The 18,876-nt window shown below is 48.1% G+C and overlaps 2 protein-coding genes across 3 annotated transcripts in view; both read right to left on the bottom strand.

Annotated features, from left to right (window-relative positions):
- Positions 1–10,397, bottom strand: part of LOC120961119 (G protein-coupled receptor kinase 2) — a 59,590-nt gene extending 49,193 nt beyond the window's left edge. The window contains exons 1-3 of one of the 2 annotated variants that reach the window (XM_049607979.1): positions 10,272–10,397; positions 8,349–9,070; positions 756–1,814 (exon numbers count right to left, since the gene is read on the bottom strand). In XM_049607979.1, the coding sequence (XP_049463936.1) occupies positions 756–807 (52 nt within the window). In that variant the 5' untranslated portion in view covers positions 808–1,814; positions 8,349–9,070; positions 10,272–10,397. Of the gene's footprint in view, positions 1–755; positions 1,815–8,348; positions 9,071–9,187; positions 10,250–10,271 lie in introns of those variants that run through there. The other variant, XM_049607980.1, reaches the window with a different exon arrangement.
- A 2,152-nt stretch (positions 10,398–12,549) lies between these two features.
- On the bottom strand, positions 12,550–17,284 carry LOC120961118 (uncharacterized). The gene is made up of 9 exons (XM_049607686.1): positions 16,640–17,284; positions 15,728–16,486; positions 15,358–15,646; positions 15,182–15,284; positions 14,520–14,608; positions 14,059–14,091; positions 13,025–13,993; positions 12,841–12,943; positions 12,550–12,770 (listed from the first exon to the last, which is right to left on the bottom strand). The coding sequence occupies exons 1-9, from the start codon at positions 16,646–16,648 to the stop codon at positions 12,683–12,685; spliced, it is 2,442 nt and encodes an 813-aa protein (XP_049463643.1). The 5' UTR covers positions 16,649–17,284; the 3' UTR covers positions 12,550–12,682.
- Positions 17,285–18,876: the final 1,592 nt, after the last annotated feature.

Genomic DNA, 18,876 nt, shown 5'->3' with positions numbered 1-18,876 from the left:
CAATCATAAACTAACAAACCCTCCAGAAGCATGTGCTTTTGATAAATGCTTCACTATCAATCATCTATTTACGTGTGTTTGTTTAATTCGAAAGAAAAACTCAGTCGGCGGCAGACAAATCTTTTTCCACACTGCTATCTACACAATCGCCGACACAGCGCACAAACATGATAGAAAATCGTACTTTATTCGCTCCTCTCCACCGTCCCGACCCTGCTCACAGGAATCCTCCGAGTCAGCCCTGGAGGTAAAAACCCCACCCCACACTGCAGCAACCAATGGTTTTTGGGATAAATTTTATACACAACAAAAAAACACACGCACGTCGACGATCTCTCATAACGGCCCCCTGTTTGTAAGCGCAAACAAACGGGAACGTAACAACCAAACAAACAACACCGCACCAAACAAACCGCGTCCAAACACACGGGAGCAATCAAATAAACCACTCTTCCATTGCGAAACCTCGCGGACCCGCATAGCGGGAAACGGCGGGAAAAGCGGCATGCAAACCGCGTGCACCGCCCGTGAAGGATTTGGCGTGTAAAAATGTGTGTAGGAAAACCGGTGAAGACTCCCAAAATTAGATCGTTTTTCGCGGCGCGCCGAAAATAGATCACGTCCCCCCCCCCCCCCCTACCTTCCGCCTACTCTTCCCACGACAAACTACTCTACCTAGACGATGAAACAACGACCCTCTTGGCGAGTCTCCGCCGCCGCCTGTTTCCCGACTGGGGTTCCCCCCCTTAACTTACCTTCGCGCGCCTTCAGGTAGACCGTATTGGCCACGATGTTCTCTAATTCCATTAGTTCCAGGTTGGCGGCTTTTTGTTGTCCGAATGGCGACCCGAAATAGTGAACCGATCCTTCGGAACCGGAATCTCCAGGGCACCTGTGCCCTCCGTCTCCCTATCTCACTTGACCTAACTTGGCGGTCTTTGGCGTCAGCAGTCGCCTAGCACGATTCGGCTGTGTCCGCGGGGTTTTGGTTGGTTGCGTGCGCTGCGCGGATAATTCACTCTTTCGCTTTCTCTCCCTCTGTTTCGGTTGTGTTCGGAAAAATTCCGAAATTCTTTTCCGCCCACACTACACTAATTTAGGGTATTTGCATGCTTCTGCCGAACTGTGTGAGTGTGTGTTCGTGTCAGTGTGTACTTGTAGTGGATGTGTTACACCACCCGGCGGAGAAAGAGCGGTGTGTCGCACACGTTTACCCCTGCTCTGGCTGGACACGGATTGAGATTTTGTAGGATAATTTTTATTTTTGCAACACTTTCACTCGCGCACTGCGCCGGACTTTGGCGGTCGTGTCCCGGTCGCGATCCCGCGCTGCAAACACCGCACACACGCACACGAAATTCACCACCCAGAGGGGTTGGAGGATGTCAGATTGACTGGGCGGTGTTGGATATGGCTGCGAGCCGGTGCTTTACCGCCGACTTCTACACCTAATTTATGTTGGACACTTGCAATAAAACAAACGAGACCGAGCAACAGACGGCTACTTAATCGAAACACCTGGAGACACGCCGATTCGCCACTTTTACGTACTACAAACACACGGTTACGATCACGCGAGCGCACGATTAAGTAGCTACCAGGTTGGGTGTGTCAAACTGCACGACCGGGTAGGGAAAGGGAGACCGCACTTTGTCTCGTTGTGTTGTGTTATATTTTTACACTAGTAGCGATGCAGAAACCGGAGCGCTGTTTGCTAGATGCATTTGACCTGGCCATGTGCAATGCGCGGCTTTATATCTGACCCGGTTGCCTTTTTGCTTCGATCCAGCGGTTTTGTGTCAATAGTTTGATGGCTGTAATGAGAAAGAAGAAGCAAACAAAATCACTCATACAATCAACAGTAATACTGGACAATATAATAAATGAATCTTCGAAGGGTTTGGGAGTATTTCAAACAATGAATAAGTATGAACATCGTTGTATCGTGGCATTAAAACGAAAGATTTGGCAAGAAGTTCTACTGGATATCAAATTGATTTACTTTGGACCAATTGTGGTTCTATTAAATTTATTATGACAATTAAATGCAAAACTACTTATTGAACTATCTGATCTGAAATATTAGGCGGATTATTTCAATTCAAATGCATTGTTTGTCTTTCTAATATTTCTCAATCGCGAAGGTGGAGACTTCGAAAACCACCTTCTATAAGTCATCTCAGACCGTAGAATACGCTGTTGAAGTAAACATCATTGATCTTAGGCTCTCCAATGAAGCCTGGCAAGAAATCAAGCAGGCGGCAAAGAATCTCGCCCTAAGCTGATGGTATTGCCAGCAGCGGATCTCCTTACAAATCCAGATGTACGTTAAGCGCTGTTCATTTGGAATTCTGTCACATAGTTTTATTTTTAGTAGGGACACTAGTGGTACTTTTAGTCTACATGGTACTTTTAGACAGTAATTTAAATGTATTGTAGCACACTATCTAATTATGCAACAGTTTTTACATATAAGTGCTTGAATTCAATAGTTATTAACGATGGAATTACAGTGCTGAAATGACCGTTGCACTACCACTTGGAAAGTGCAACATGATGCGTCAAATCAATAAATCTTTAATTTTCAAGTTCCTGCTCGGAAGAAATTTTGGCAATGGATTTGTGGAAGAGCAATGAAGAAGCCACTACAATGATGCGTTGGACGAGCTCCGAAGGGTTATGTATGTTATGCGTATGGAACCGGATGACCTAGGTGATAAGGTCCTTTTAGCACATAGTCCATAAAGTCTGAAAAGTAGACGTGGAGGCTCCGCTATTAAGGCCATGATAACGAATATGCAACGAATGTGCAAGATCGTGTGTGGTTTCGAACATTCCTGTTGCACCCTTATATACATTTGTATCTAAATAATTAAATAAATAAGTAAATAATAAATAAATACACAAATTGTTACTATACTTTAATAACATCGTTAACTATTAACATCCATAAATGTTGAAGAAACTTGATCTACCTGATATCCAGTCGCTATCAGAAATATGTTCAGAACTCTTTCAGAAGAAAGGACATTAAAACGAATTCAATTTTTTACTGCATTCATGTTCACAAACAAATCACCTACTCGGACAACTACATCATAGTTAACCATTCAAATGAGCGAGACTTGAAGGACAATATTAGGAAGTTAAGATAAATTTTGTCCAAATAGAGTTAAGCTCATTCTGCACTAACTTTCCGCCTTGCCACATCAACCGATGGTGTTGGTTTTACTTGGAAATAAACATACACACTCAGTCCTTACTTATGAATTGCCATCCCGTCTGACCATGCTTAAGCACCAGCGCATCGATCGATTGTAACGCGCTGAGCCATCCTCTGACTTTCCATTTTCATAAATCCAATCATTGCAAAACAGTTCAATAATTACATTACACTCTGTAAAATGTTTCCATTTTCTTTAGATAATCCCATCGCAACTGAAGCGAGCGCTCGTTCTAAGGCCGGCTGGGCGAGGAAATATCTCCCCAAGTAATTGCATTGCTTCGTAAATGGCACACTACTCCTCACCCCCGTGCATAATGAAAATCACAAAAAACGAAACCGTCGTACAGCGCTCGTTGCAGCATAATTACTCTGCCGTTGGATGGGGCGTGTTTCCTCCCGTCCAACGGTCTCTGCTACGGATCCAGTGTTGTGAATATTTTAGCAATTTCTCCCCCAACATTCTGCCTTTCCCGCTTCTTGGCCTTTTTGCAAAGGAACGAATCGCGCAGATGGGTCACTAACTTCCCCCCACTCATGGCCGGTCCAGTTATTTTATCGCGCACTCCACACTACAAGCACACCGCGGCACAGAGAAGCCTTCCCTAAAGGCGACCTCCCGATACAATGTGTGTACACCACACCACCTTACGGATGCCGTGTTCACTCGTAACGGGCATGCAAGCATTTGCTTTACAAATCACACGGATCCCCCCGCATTTTCCGTGTCGCCAACCGTCGTCCTGCAGTCCTTTGACCACGCTGGCTTCTCCCACACTGCCACAAAGGCATACACCACACAACGACACGAGGGACCCCCTTCGATGGTGCTGCGCGCCGTACCGTTTCGTACGGGCAATGTCAGAAGGGGCCAAGTTTGCAACAAGTTTCTGAGCCCAAGAGACAAGGGAGCAGCTTTTTCCCCTCTGTCTATCTCTCCCGCTCCCTTTGAAGACCATACTGTGCCGTGCAAAAATTGCCTCCGTGCCTCTCTCTTTTTTGCTAGGACCACCACCACGCGACCTGATCAGAGAAAAAAGGGAAGGCAAACTACTGGAAGGTTGCACTGATTTATCTATTTTTGAAACCTTGACAAAGTGTCATCTAATCTAGCGGACAGGGCACGGCACGGCAGAGGCAATGAGTCGGAGGGAACGGATGGCGACCAAGGCGATATTAACGTGTCCGTACAGAGCCGTTCGCCTAACGCGATGCTTTAGCAACGAACCCTCACCTCTGAGCGCGCCGCTCGTCAGACGAGGTCAGCGTGCCCCGAACAGGAGGAAACCGTGGAGAAGGAGGGGCACTGGTTGCATATGGCTTACGGGCAACACCACCTCTCGCTGCCCTGGTCAACATCACATCTTGGTGGAAACTATTGTTGCTGCGCTCCTTTCTCGGAAGGTTTCGGTGCTGGAGGAAGCCGCCGTGTAACCTTCGTGCGCATTTTTGCCAATGGCCCTAGCAACAGCAGCAATGATTTAATAATGTGTTTCATTTTGAGTAAAAAAAAACCCAAACTAATAAGACTAGCAGATGGTAACGACTTCGATCGATGTGCGAGCCTTGGGGGCTGACGTGGAGTCACCGGAGGGTCTACATCTCCATCAGACAGACACTTTTGCTGACCAGGCTGACCGGATTGGGTCTCTGGGACTTTGCAAGCTCATCCATCACAAAGCCACATCCTTTCAGAGCAGTCCACATTAGTGATGTGCTCTCTGGAGCGCACCCACGACTTCGAGCCTACTCCGGTTATTGTTATTCCAATTCCGGCTCTGGAAAAATCGGAACCACTAGTTCCATCTGGAGTCGGAGTCATCCGGAGTAGGAATCGTGCAGAGTCAGAGTTGGTCTTAGTCGGGGTCGACTGGAATTGGAGTCGCCTGTAGTCGGTGTCGATCAGAGTCGAAGTCGGCTTCGTCTTTCGCTTTGCGCGCTCACTTCGTAAACAGGGTTTTGTTTCTAAGAATTGTGCTTAGCGACAACGACGATACTTTGCATTCTTGCATCGGTCGTCTCTGTCCCCAAAATTAACCGACCCAACCGATTACGACTCTCGGCAACTTCGCCGGCTCCAATTCCTGCCTTTGGATAACTCCGGATGACTCCGGATGACTCCGGATGACTCCGGATGACTCCGGATGACTCCGGATAACTCCGGACAACTCTGAATACCTTCGGTTGACTCCGATTCCGGATAACTCCGTCTCTAGATGACTCCTGATAGTTCCAAACTATTCCGGACAGCTCCGGATAATGCTTTCCTACCTTCTGGAGTCGGTTCCAAAATTATCGTAGTGGGATCGGAGTGGACTTCGGATTGTTGCCAATTTTACCCATCACTAGTCCACATCGGGGACCCTGGAGGTTCCGGTGCATACTTTGTTCGGTGATGGTCAATCAAGAGAGCCGTTGGTCGCCTGCTTGACTCGCGGGGAGTGTCAATCAACATGCTTCGCGAATGGGCACCAATATCGTAAGCAAGTCGTCAAACTTCGAGGTGCACTCATTTGGACATCCGCTTGGGTCGATGCGCACACCTTACCTCCCGTCTTCCCCGGGCTCTGTCCCTCTCCTTCGGAAAACAGGGGTTGTTGCAAGAAGAAACACACAACCAACAACCAACCGATCAACCGATCCTTTTTCGGACGTGGGGTTCCGCAATTTGACCAGCTCCAACGCTGGTGTACCGCACTGTATGCTCTCCACCCCCCTTCTCCTTCCCTGCTGCACCTCTGGCAAGGTGGGAAAACAGCATGACCGCGCGGTGGACGCCAATTTATATATAAATATGGTCAAACGTTACGAACGGCAGTTGGGACGATCCGGTAGCCCTCCCCTCCTTCCGCCCGATCGCCGTCTCGGGTCGGAATGAAACCAGTTCCCGGGCGCAAAGCCACCTGAGCCACCCCATCTCGGTAAGCCACCTGAACGCGCGGCGACGCGTGTGAGCGCGCCGCTCGGTTCGGCTCGTTTAGTTTCTATTTTATTTCATGCCATCTATCGATCTGGCAACCTCGCGCCCAACCCCCGCCGTCCCTCTCGAGAGGCATTGCGGGGCAAATATTTTGAGGCTGCACGGAAAACCAGTATTCGGAACCAGTGTATTGCGCTATTGCTGGTGCTGCTGCTGCTGCGTGTTTCATAGGGCAACTTCAAGTGGTTTCCCTGGAAGCTACACACAACACGGCCACAGTTATGGCCTCCGTAACCGATTTTTCTAAATAAAAACGCAAACACTCCAATTTCGGAATGAGACCATAAGGGAGGGGGCCGTATTTACGCTATGGTTTGCTTTGTGTGCGTGTGTGTGTGTGTGCTTGTATGAGGGGGAATGTGCGTCCGGTCCGGCTCCATTCGTGGATGATGTTGAAATCGTTCGGTCTATTGAGATGTTGATGGGTGCTTTATGGTGTGCCGTAAACTGGTTGATGTTGATACATGTCCTTCCTTTGGCTATTCCAATACGAAGATTTTTAAATCAGATGGGAAAATAAACTAACTTGTTTCAAACAAGCATTATGACAATAAAAAATTTCCCCCAAAAAAATAATAATGAAGAATTAAGTATCCTTTCTCATTACGTCTTCTGAGGAGCTTATTTATCCCTCCCATACTTATGCAGCAGACGTATTCAATAACGCAATCCAATAGCATGAACCTTCTAATAGGTTTCAACTAGGTTTGTTCAGCTCGAATTTCCAGTCCACCGTGGACTGTGTTCTAGTTGAACACACACACAAACACGTTGCAAAAGGTGTTACCCGACGATCGTGTGATTTTCTGCTCCATCATAGGTAGCTACCCACGATCAAATAGGTTGCAAATTACCCCTTCATCAAGGAGGTTAAACATTTTACACTCGTCACAACGTAACCGACATCGGGGTGTATCGTTTTTCACCCTCAACCGAAAAAAACCACCACACACACACACACAGCGACAACAATCATTGACATTTTCCGCTTGAATTATGCGTTAAATGCTTCTCGGAAGGCTCACACGGAGACATGGGTCACCTGAAACCTATACAGCAAGGCCAAAACGGAACCTACCGAAAACACGGAATGTAAATGTGGGGCGGGAAATCGTTCAAACAACGCACAGGGGGAGGGAGAAGAAGGGGAGAGGGGGGTACTCTCCACCATTTTGGGTCTAAAAGTTGTACGCGTAGAACGTCGAATCGTAGAAGGGCAGATCGAATGGTTCATACACTTTCAACATTACTGAAGTATTTGCATCAAATTACCATAAATCGTCATCCGATGAGGCCACGGGACATCTGCAGGATTCCCGGTTCCCGGGCACTTGGAGTATTCAAATTACAAAATTGTATAATAAGCAAAACTTTCACCTTACCCTCGCTGTGGCCTACCTCAGAAAACTCGGAAATAGATTTAATTATGCTTGAAAGAATGTATTTCAACTCGAATTATGTATACAAAAAATATGTAAAATAATGTTCGCTTCACCTATTGATTGCAAACTATTGAGCTTTTTCGTCAAAGTTAAATTGCTCTTTAATCGATTTTAAGTTCCAACAACGTGTTAACGTTTAACACCCATGAAGTACATGTACAACTTAACGTCTAAATAGCACGGAATCGACCCAAGCTTAGACAACAATAATTTTTTAAAATATCTCTAATACATTCTTGGCATGTTTGTACTGATTTGCTGTACAAGAAATGGCTTACAAAATGTTTTACGATTTGATTTTTAATCTCACAACATCTTGGAAATGCAAAATAAATCTTTCCTTAAAGCTTTCATTATTTTCACACGAACTTATTTGAACTTATTATTCACTTCACATCCGTTATTAAGCCCTTATTCAATCACTTTTATTTTCCTTTGCATAACACACTTCAATGAAAGCAAAAACAGATTCGCAAGCACGAACTAAGCCTGGATACAGCAAGTAAGCATACAAACCCACACTAGTCACACAGAGCATCGCCCTCGCGCATTCATGCTTTTGATTGTGCACACACAATTCGATCAAACGGCCACGAAAAGGAAGAAAAGCCGGACTTTTAAAGCAAAAGAGACACCACATAACCTCATCGCACTCCCGGGGAAAGTGCTTTTAAATGCACCATTGCATTGCACACTAACTCACCTTCGGCATAAGAACGGCGCTGCAGTTGTTGGCACACACCCACCACCTGCTCGGGATTGTACACCACCCACTGGTGCCTGTGCTTCCTATTTTCAGGATGATTTATCTCGAACCGATGGGTCGTGGAACACGTCTGATCGTGCCCTGGGTCCTGTTTCGCACGTCCAATTTGCTCTCTTTCGCGCTCCCAGTCACTCTAGCAGCCGCAGCCCGTCTGGTCGTCCAGTGGCAGCACCAGCAACAACAGCAGGGGTGTGGTAATGACGATGGTAACGATGGTGTCCGTGAAAGATGATGTTGCTGACGGCCGCCAGTGAAGAAAAGCGAAATGCATTCCTTTCTGCACACCCCCGTTTTCTCACCTCCCTTCCGACACCTCCACCCACAGTAGCAACAGCGCTCTCTCTCTCTCTCACTCTCTCACTCTCTCTTGTGCGAGCGGGGATACGCACGGCACGCACGCACGCAGCACACCCGCCGGAATCCGCTCGTTTTCGCCCCCGGTTTCTCCTTCGACTGCTTCCTTCCTCCCTTTCGCTTCGGAAGGGATGTGCGTGACTGTGGGTCGTAGATTTTCCGTTCACACTATTGTTTTAGCACTCTCGATGGCGCGCGCGTTCGCCCACACTACACACTCTCGCTCATTACGAGCTTCACACCGCAGCACACGAAAGAAGAAACACCCCGCGAGACGCACATACACACGTACACACAGAGCAGCGCTGAAAGAAAAAGGGAAGAGGACCACACACACGCGCGCGCGATTACACACGGAGGTCCTGTTACTTCACGCACTCGTACGCCACACAGTAATTGCACAGGCAGAATCGCAAGCGCACCTTTCCCGGGGTGGGTTAAATTCACTTTTTCGCTTTCGATTGCGCGCCTCGCAAAGATACGTTCGTTGCTGCTGCTGCTGCTGCTGTTTGCCTTCGTTCGCCTCTTGGCATGTCGCGCGTTTGTATTAATGAAACGCCGTGTTGGCTCGTCCTACACACCGACCGCTCTGGGGGTTTGCTTTGCTTTCCATTCAAGCGCACCGCACCTCACAAACACACACGCACACGCTGCTAGCGCTGCTGCTCTACACACACACAACCACTCACACACATGCACGCATGCACCCACACACACACACACACACACACACACCAGCAGGCCCGGTACGTACGTACGTACGCACGCGTCACTGAGATGAGCGAGATCGCGCACACTCTTACGCTCGCCCCACACACTCACACAAACACACATGCACACGTACGCACACACAGGCGCGCGCGCGCCCGCACTCCGGTCGTTCTTGGAACAAGTAACAGCAGCAGCAGCAGCACACACACACACGCGAGCGCGCGCACACACACAGCGAGCGGAGGCGAACGAGTCCAAGTGGACAGAAAATAAATAATAAAGCGGGGGGTGTTATATGCAGGAACCGCGGAAGTGACCCCGAAACGACACTGCTTTTGCACCCCCTTCTTTGCACACACACACATACACACACTTCGTTTCTTCCGCTTCACAGGTTGCTCCGATGCTGCTCTAGACCACCCTTTTTTTGCTCTTTGGAAGGGTTGCACCGTACCGCCCTGGCGCCTGTCGACCGCGCACCCGAACCAGGGACCAATATCCTGGATATCCGGAAGTGGCTCTGTCGGCTCTCGAAATGAATGAATCGACGCAATGGTATATGTGTGTCCACAACTGTGCATGCAACCCGCCCCTCCCCCCGTCGGGTGGCGCTGGCAGCAAGGTGAACAGCGCCGATATTGGTGTGACGGGATGATGGTTCAACGACCAGCTTCCGCACCAGAGCACGACAGAGATCGATGCCGATGATGAGCCCGAGCTGTGCGGCCAAAATCGGGGCCCCGTGGAATATGCGAACCCGCTAGATTATTGCAGACAGAGCTTTTTCGAACCTACCAGCAGGCCAGTTGGAACACACTGAATTGCCCTGAACGCGTTAACTTTCCGTGGACGACTCGCGACAGCGACGACGAGACGCACATCCGCACGCTTCGAGAGATGAGAGAGAACTTAGTTTTCAACGCTTACACCTTTGGCCGACGGTAGGGCACGGCTGTCACGCACACACTAGCACGTTTTGAGACGTAGGCTGTGGTCTGGTCGTTTGTGAGCCAGCCTCAGCACTGTTCAACAAGCACGTACGACATTTCGTACAATGTAGGATTTTTTTTTGTTAAAAATTGTGTTGGACAATTATTTTAGTTGTTGTAGTTATTCATTATTTCTGCGAATATAAGTAATTAAAACAACACCACGCTAACTACACACACATGTTTAAGTAGTGGTGGGATTACGGAATCAGAACTACTCGAATCGGATTCCGTGCGCGGAATAGATTCCGGAGCCGAATACGATCGTTGAATTGACTCTGAAATCAAAATCATTTCTGAAATCAAAATAAGGAATTTTAGAAGCGGAATGCCTGCGTCCACACGCACGGTCCAAAACAGCCGAAGTCATACAAAATCATGAAAAAGTCTGCGCCCTAGGGCTGCTATAGCAGCATTTGTACTGCTTACCTGCCGCGGCTTACGCGTAAGCCGCTGTGATACCGAGCGAGACGCATAGACAACGCATCAAAAGGACATGTGTAGCCGTGAGGAAATTTTTCTGTGTCTCTTTTGCCTTGTCCTTGCCTTTAGATCCTGATGAGTAAAGCATGCATACCTTTCGGGTACGTTCGGGGTATAAGCTCTGTCCCTCTCATGTTAATGGTGAAGATAGAATCGTATGCCATCAGCTCTGCCTTCGGGCGTGGGCAGGCCTGTGGACGCCGTTTGTTCGCAGGCAATCAGTTCCGACATGAGAATGGATCGTTTACAAGCACATTTACATTCTTTGTGACTAATAAAGAGGTCGCTACGCTACGTCCACCATATACGGACATAAACCATGGGATCATCCTAACAGTTAGAGTACCTTTTTACGCGAATTCGCAGATACCCGATTTTCTAAGTTTTGCAGTACTTCTTCGGATCGAACTTTATTATCATTTCAAGAAGCTTTATACAGTAATATATAGTCAGAGTTATATCAAATAATTGATTTATCGGCTATCACGCGGAAATTCTTGATACATGTATAACTCCCGGATAACGTATTTTGCGGCAGTTGTCAGTTGTCGGTAAAACTGTCAAAAATCTGGATTCAACTCTGTTCCGACTCCGATAATTTTTGAATCGAATCTGGAAGATAGGTCCACCCAGCATTATCCGGAGTCGTTCGGAATCGTCTGGAGCCGTCGGGAGTCGCCCGGAGTCGTTCAGAGTCGGAGTCCTCCGGAGTCGCCTGGAGTCGGAGTCGTTCGGAGTCGAGGTCATTCGAAGTCGTGGGGAATCGACCGGAGTTGGAACACAAGCACATTGCACCAGACGGCTCCAGTTGACTCCGACCGACTCCGATTCCGGTCTACTCCGATCGACTCTGGATGACTACGAAAAACTCCGGACGACTCCGACTCCCAACCACTCCAGTATGGTTCTCATTTTTCCGGAGTCGGAATCGGATCAGAGTTATTTTTATATTGAAAATGGTGGACCAAAATCTATCTCACCGTTTATTCTCATGGAGATGCCGAAACCGATTCCGATTCTAGCGAAAAAAATTGATACTGGACCTTATTTCAATTTCGGTATCGATTCCGGAAACTGATTCCGGACCTACCATCCCGAATCGATTCCTGAAATATTCGGAGCTAGTCGGAATTGATTCCGATCAAAATTTTATTTTTCTCCTTACTAGTTCATTGAGCGGGCCGGTCTTGTGGGTCAGTCGTCAACTCGTACGACTTTAACAACATGTCCGTCGTGGGTTCAAGCCCCGAATAGACCGTGCCCCCATACGTAGGACTGACTATCCTACTATGGTAACAATAAGTCAAACAAAGCCAAGCTTACTTCACCAGTGGGTAACAGACAGGCCTTGACCGACAACGGTTGGTTGTGCCCAAGAAGAAGAAGCTCATTGAGCACTTTTTAGCGGTGGTTTAAGTCATGAAGTTTTATTTTATTTGGCCAGGAGGGCATAACATTTTGAATAAAATATAGCTGATTGGTTCTTCTTAAAGAATATTTCAGGATTTTGCCTCGCTCCATTTCCCTTAGTTTACCACTTGTATATCTTACATAAATTTCGGATTCTGCTATTTACTACAATCGTTGTACATCACGAATGCTTATATGGCCTCTAAATGTAAAATTTATTAAATGAAATAAGTCTTTTCAATTTATCAATATCTCTAGCAGCGTATTAGCTAGTTCTTGGTAATTTCAATCCGATCCTGCAAGCGGATTGCACCGGACATTCGTTTAAGTGGAAATATTCTGCCTAGGAGCGGTAGTCACGCTCCCCGGACCGGGATAGTTTTCACCGCGAAGTTCAATGTAGTTGGAGTTTCTGAAGTTGAAATCAAACGGGAAATTAATGAACAGGTTTAGGAAGAGGAAACGCATTGCAAGTAGCTCACCTGTACAATATGTAATGCTGCACAATGAAGAGTACATCGAACAGGACGGAAAACAGTCCCAGACCAAACTTTGCCCCATCTCCGAAGATTGAATCCCAATCATCTGGAAAACACAACACCAAAAATTAAGTACACCAGTTAAATCATGCGACCGTTTTACGTCTACAGAACCAATCCTGCTCACCATAATTGTATCCGTTGACTAGCATTTGCAGCATGCTGAACGATCCACCGGTAAAGTCTAGCAGCACATTACCGATGCTCCATCCGATCGTGCTTTTGCGCCGGTAGTTCAGCACGGCCTGCGGTATGTACTTGACCAATGTAACGGCTAGCTTAATGTAGCTAAGGTTGTAGAAGAAATCCAGCCAAAGGTACGTACCGGTAGCAACCAACACGCCCGATATCATCAAAACCAGGGCGAACACAGTCATGATGGCGCGCGCCGTGTAGGACACCTTCTGTTGGCCACGCTCGTAGAAGAAGCACTGCACAATGATCAGCCCCGTTGCAAAGACGGCATGCAGCGAAAACGCCACATCATTTGCCAGCACCGGTATCAAGCCGCGTGGATTGCGCCGCAGGTACTCCGCCTGTACGGAACCGTTCCAAAACAGCGCACAGTTGAAGGCGGCATACATCGTGTGGCCCAGCAGGTTCAGCGCGAGGTAGTCAAACGAAAGGCCGACTACGCTGGCGCGGGTCCGATTTTCCCATATCTGTGGCCAGAATGACCACGTCCAGGCGAGGAAGTACGTCCATCCGATCACGGACGATACGCTGATAAGACTCCACGATTTCGCTACCGTGACGCGCACGAACGCTTGGCTTTGGTCGACCAGTGCGCTGGAGGGAGAGAGATGGGCCAACAGATCGAATATGCCTGCCCGCAGTCCGCGCAATGACACGCGCTCCGAGCGGTCGATAAAATTGGAAGGTGGCGGAGTGAATGCGATCGTACTGGGTGTCACTTGCACGTAGGCATTGGCGTTAGTGGCGTTGGTTTGCGTGAAGTTTACAGTTACCGGTTCGGATAGGGGCCCGTGTAAGCGAAGCGTTACATTCCTAGTTTGACCCACGATAATCGTCGTGTCCTGTGGTCCAAACTGTAAGCGCAACAGCGTTTTGTTGCTTTGAGCCGTCGTTGATGCTGCTGCGAGAGAAAAAAAGGAAATTATTATTATTTTACCTCCAAAACGATGATTATTAATAACTTACCAATAATAAGCAATAGGCCAAAAACGCATGTTGCTAAAATAAAAAAAATAAAAAGAAAAAAGGCAATTTTATTATTAAAATGCTATTCTTTCAATATTAGAGGCTGCAAAAAAAGATCCACAAAGCACACAAGACGCTTTATAACTATAATTAAGCAACAGATTCATTCATTCTCATTTCACAAAATCTTACTTTATTTTTTCATCCTTATTCGTCAAACTCTAATACGAAAACAATCAATCCAACGAATCAAAAACGCAAATGGCATCCACAAAGGTTGGCGGTACCATGACGGTACGCCACCAAAAATGAAACTAAAGCTAACCTATCACCTATGGCGGATGAAGCGCACGCGAAACAAGTGAGGAAATGCGTTACAGCTAGATGTACATTATTATCGTAGTCTCTTAGGATTGCTTATGCCTAATGCGGTCTGAGTGGCGCGGACACAACCATTTCTTACGGCAGACTGTCCTTGCTTCCTCCGTTACTAGCGGTGGTGGTCGTTGTCGACGAGTCTTCCTGTAACGTTTTCTCATTCGCACGATTCCTGCAATGTACAACGTTGAAAGTGGAAATGTCAGTTAAATTTACAAAAAAGGATCAAATGTTCATTTGTGTTAATCTGTTAAAAAAAAGGTTAATCTAGCATAGGATTAGCTGTATCCGACGAACCGTTTATTTGAGTTTGTGGTTTGTTTTCTGTTTGTTATGTTTCATTCCTGCCCCCGGGGTGAGTAGTGTGTGTAGTTGTTGATGTAGTTGTTGTTGTTGTTGTTCCGAGTGAACGATCTCTCGTCACCGTGTAACAGTTTATTAAGGGTGTTTGACGTGTTACGGGCGTGTAAGTTATTCAGTATCAGTGCTGGTAATGGCATGCGGTTGTTTGAGCAATGTTTCTAGGTTAGATTCGATAGGATCGATCCGTTTTTGCGGTGTTCTGGAAAGAGGTAACATTGGAGAGCTGCGTGTTATGTTTGGTTTGTATGCAATCGGTCCTTCCAAAGTGTGAGCGATAGAGTTATAAAAAACTAATCGGTGGCAATAGTAACTTGGACTAGTATGGGGTGGATTTGCATGCATGTACCAAATCCTGCAGAGGACTCTACGGAACCACTCATACCTGTAGAGGACGTAATGCTGCACCATAAACAGAATGTCGAACATCACAGAGAACAATCCAAGCCCAAACTTGGTAGGATCGCCAAATATCGAGGCCCAATCATCTGGAACAAGACATAACAAAATTGCCTTTTAGCCTTTTACAGATCGTTCCAAGAAATCTTGGTACAAACTTACCATAATTGTAACCGTTCAGCAGCATCTGAAGCATACTGAGCATGCCTCCGGTAAAGTCCAGCAGCACATTCTCTATGCTCCAGCCAACGGTGCTCTTGCGACGGAAGTTCAGTACCGCCTGCGGTACGTACTTGATCAGCGTCACCGACAGCTTGATGTAGCTCAGCACGTACAAAAAGTCCAACCAGTGAAAGGTGGCCGTACCGACCAGCACACCCGCCACGATGATGACGACGATGAACACGGTAATGATGCCCCACGCGATTCGGGACACTTTTTGCTCACCACGCTGCACCACAGGCAAAAAAGAACAGCAAAGAAACAACAATTTGAGCATCACACCATCAATCAAAATCGCATCCCTTCTTACCTCGTAGATGAAGCACTGCGTCACCGTGAGCAGCGTAGCGATGGTGGCGTGTATCGAAAACGCTACATCATTGGCGAGTACCGGGTTGAGACCGCGCGGATTGCGGTCCAGGTACTCCTGCTCGATGAAGCCGCTCCAGAACAGCGCACAGTTGAACGCGGCGTACACCGAGTGGCCGACGAGATTCAGCGTGAGGAAGTCGAACGACAGTCCCACCACACTCTGCCGCCGATAGTTGACGATCATCTGTGGCCAGAAGGAGACGGTCCACGCCGCAAAGTAGATCCACCCGATCACGCTCGAGATCAAGATGATGGGCTGCGAGTTGGCGACCGTCACGCGAATGAACGCGGCCGCATCATCGATCAGCCCGGTCGGTAGCACGTTCGCATCCACGTCGAACTGACCAGGGGACAGGCCGAGCAGTACGATCTCGTACACCCGATCGATAAAACCTCCGTCGCCCGGGTTTACCACGATCGAGGTGGGAAATATCTCGACCAGATCGGTATGGTCGGTGGTCAGGTTGAGCCGTGCGTCCTGCGACAGCATGCCCCGCACCTTGGCAAAGAACGACTGCCGCTCGCCCACAATCACCGTCACATCCTGTGGATCGAGCACTACGCTAGCACCGATCGTCGTTTGCGCACTGCACCGGACGGTGGCAAGCGCACACAGCCATAGTATCGTCACGATCGGATTCCTGCAGGTCCTCGTCATCTTCAGCCGATGGTTGCAAACACTCTGCGCTGGCAAGACCTAATAAAAAGAAGGCAAGGGTATTAATAAGCGGTCGCATTTAATGTTATTCATCAATCAGCACTAGTTTTGTGTGTTCGCCCGCCTCCTTTCCGCCCGGTTCATGCGTTTGTGCCAGCAAGGATTACATTAGCAAACAACTGTGCAACCCACCAAGACCATACTGTGGCCGGATCGGATTTCCGGCTGCGTCGCACTACACACCAAGACGTTGACGCAGGGAGCGACACGTGCCGAAAGCCAACCGCACGCCGTCGGCTCCGAACTCCAAACTCATCGGAATATTCATAACGCTCACTCGTCACTTTCGCGCACAATTTCGCGTGCGCCTTGCCGGATGGCGAAAGTTGACAGTAAGGTTTCTGTGCGGCTCCACAAAACCCGTCCACCCGTCCTGCCCGCAGACCGCAGACGGGACTTGATCTTGAGCCCGGGTAAACCCAGCATCGAGCGTCAAGATGGGGATTTTTGTTTCTTGCTTTTGCGTTCACACTAAGCTCAACTTCAACGCCTTCCTCTGTGGCTGTGTGTATGAAGCAACCATCATTTCCAACGTTCAGAGAGCCTCCTCTCTTCGGTGCCATGCGACTGACAGCCAACCTGCGAAACGTACTTGGTTTGCGGTCCGGCTTCTTAAGTTTGCTAAAGTTACAACTTATCCGGCGGCAAGGCGGGCACGCAATCGAACTCGCTGGTGGCAAAAGTTGTCGAATGCCGCCCAGAGTTGAATGGGAATCACCCCAACGAACCGGCTCGCTCGGAACGGAAGGAAACCACCGGCGCCACGGAAAGGTCACCTACCTTCTTATTCGACACCCCCCTTTTTGTGCAACATACGGTGGCGCAAACGAGTAAATGGCTTGAAACTTACGTCAATACCTGTGCGAATAGACAACGAACCCCAAAATATTACATGATAAGCTCTACAACTTGAATTTTCACTTCCAAAATCTCTCCAGCACCAACAAACGATACAACAGAAGAAAAAAAACAAATCATACCATATTACGTCAAAGTCCGCTAGGTAACCATGGCTACTTGACGAGGTTTATGTGTCACCAGTCACCATGTATTGATGATCACTTGAACTTTGCAATGTGCTCAGCTCGACCCCCTCGACGACGGCTGATGAAGTGTTGACCTGTGAAGTGGCCCACAACAAAGCATCAAGTAACTGGCGCCGTTTTGAAGTGCAAATAACATTCCACCCCTATGTTGGTCACCTGCGTAAGTGTTTTTAATCTTGGCTTTATTTTAACGAAGACATCAAGCAAATTGCATTAAACAGCGGGCCAATAAACCCCCAAACACTACACAATGTTGTGCCCAGCGAGTGCGGGTAGGGGTTTTTTCCCAAAACAACTCGTTTCCATCGAACCGACGGCCAATTATTGCATCGCTTTGCACCTTTGCACCAATCATAACACGTAGAAGTAGGTTTGTATGCCAACGACCACCAAACAGAGAAAGAGAGGTAAGTACTTCTAACGGTTATTTGGTATGCACCTTCCCAAAAATCAACACAATCCACACACACACACTTCGCTTGTGTTTGCCACCAAAGTGCGTAGCACCGACAAATCTCGCACCACTGATAATAACATGCAACACCGCGCACTAGCCCACCATGCCACTCTCCCACGCCATCCTACCACCCAGCCTTGGCAGGTTACTCGGAAAACGGAAACGAAGCGCTCACCGAAGGCGGCGTGTGTTTGTGTCCTAACCGCTACACTGACCGTCAGTTACTGAGCCCAAAGGTGGCAGCGAAGCTTATGATCATATCACCAGTGCGCGACCCACTACAGACTGGCCGGTTGTAATGTGCAGTGCGCGCATGTTGCACCTCGCAATGCATCGCACTGCGGGTAGGTAAACCCGGGAATTCCCAGTCGCAGTGGAAAACGGTTTCCGAGAGCATAAACACACACATACACGTTTCATCTTTACTCTCCCATTTGCAGCGCTCAGCTCAACAGCCAAACAGAAAGGGATATTTGTACTTTCGAGCAGTAAAACGCCGTATCTTTATCACCCCCTTTTCACATGCTATCAAAACAACATGCGCCGGCAGGTAACTCACAATCCACGACACTACCACCACACGTTGATAGCAGCACTACGGTTGGGGGTTGGAATTCTCCCGCGTGGCAGTGACTGTGTTGACGCGACACTGATCGGATCGGTCCTTTGCCAGTGACACTGAGCAGTAGCAGCACCCTAACCCTCCTCCCCCCAGCATTGCGTATATCGTGTGCCTCGATTTTGCAGCATTTGCACGTGTTGCATAACAATCAACGCAAGTAGTCGGTGAGGTGAAAACGCGCCCCCTTCTGTCTAGGTGCAATGGTGCGGTGTGTGGCTGTGTGTGACCCTGGGGAAGCCGTGCA

This window comes from Anopheles coluzzii, chromosome 2 (genome assembly GCF_943734685.1).
Source record: "Anopheles coluzzii chromosome 2, AcolN3, whole genome shotgun sequence".
Classification (NCBI taxonomy): Eukaryota; Metazoa; Arthropoda; class Insecta; order Diptera; family Culicidae; genus Anopheles; species Anopheles coluzzii.
The sequence above is the reverse complement of the archived record's forward strand: the minus strand, read 5'-3'. Positions and strand labels throughout refer to the sequence as shown.

Excerpts from the sequence above, each read along its gene's own strand:
- LOC120961118 (XM_049607686.1), bottom strand. Across the intron at positions 14,609-15,181 it reads CAGCATTACGTCCTCTACAG|GAATCGTGCGAATGAGAAAA; the intron begins GTATGAGTGGTT and ends TGTACATTGCAG. Across the intron at positions 12,944-13,024 it reads AGTCAACGGATACAATTATG|ATGATTGGGATTCAATCTTC; the intron begins GTGAGCAGGATT and ends TGTGTTTTCCAG.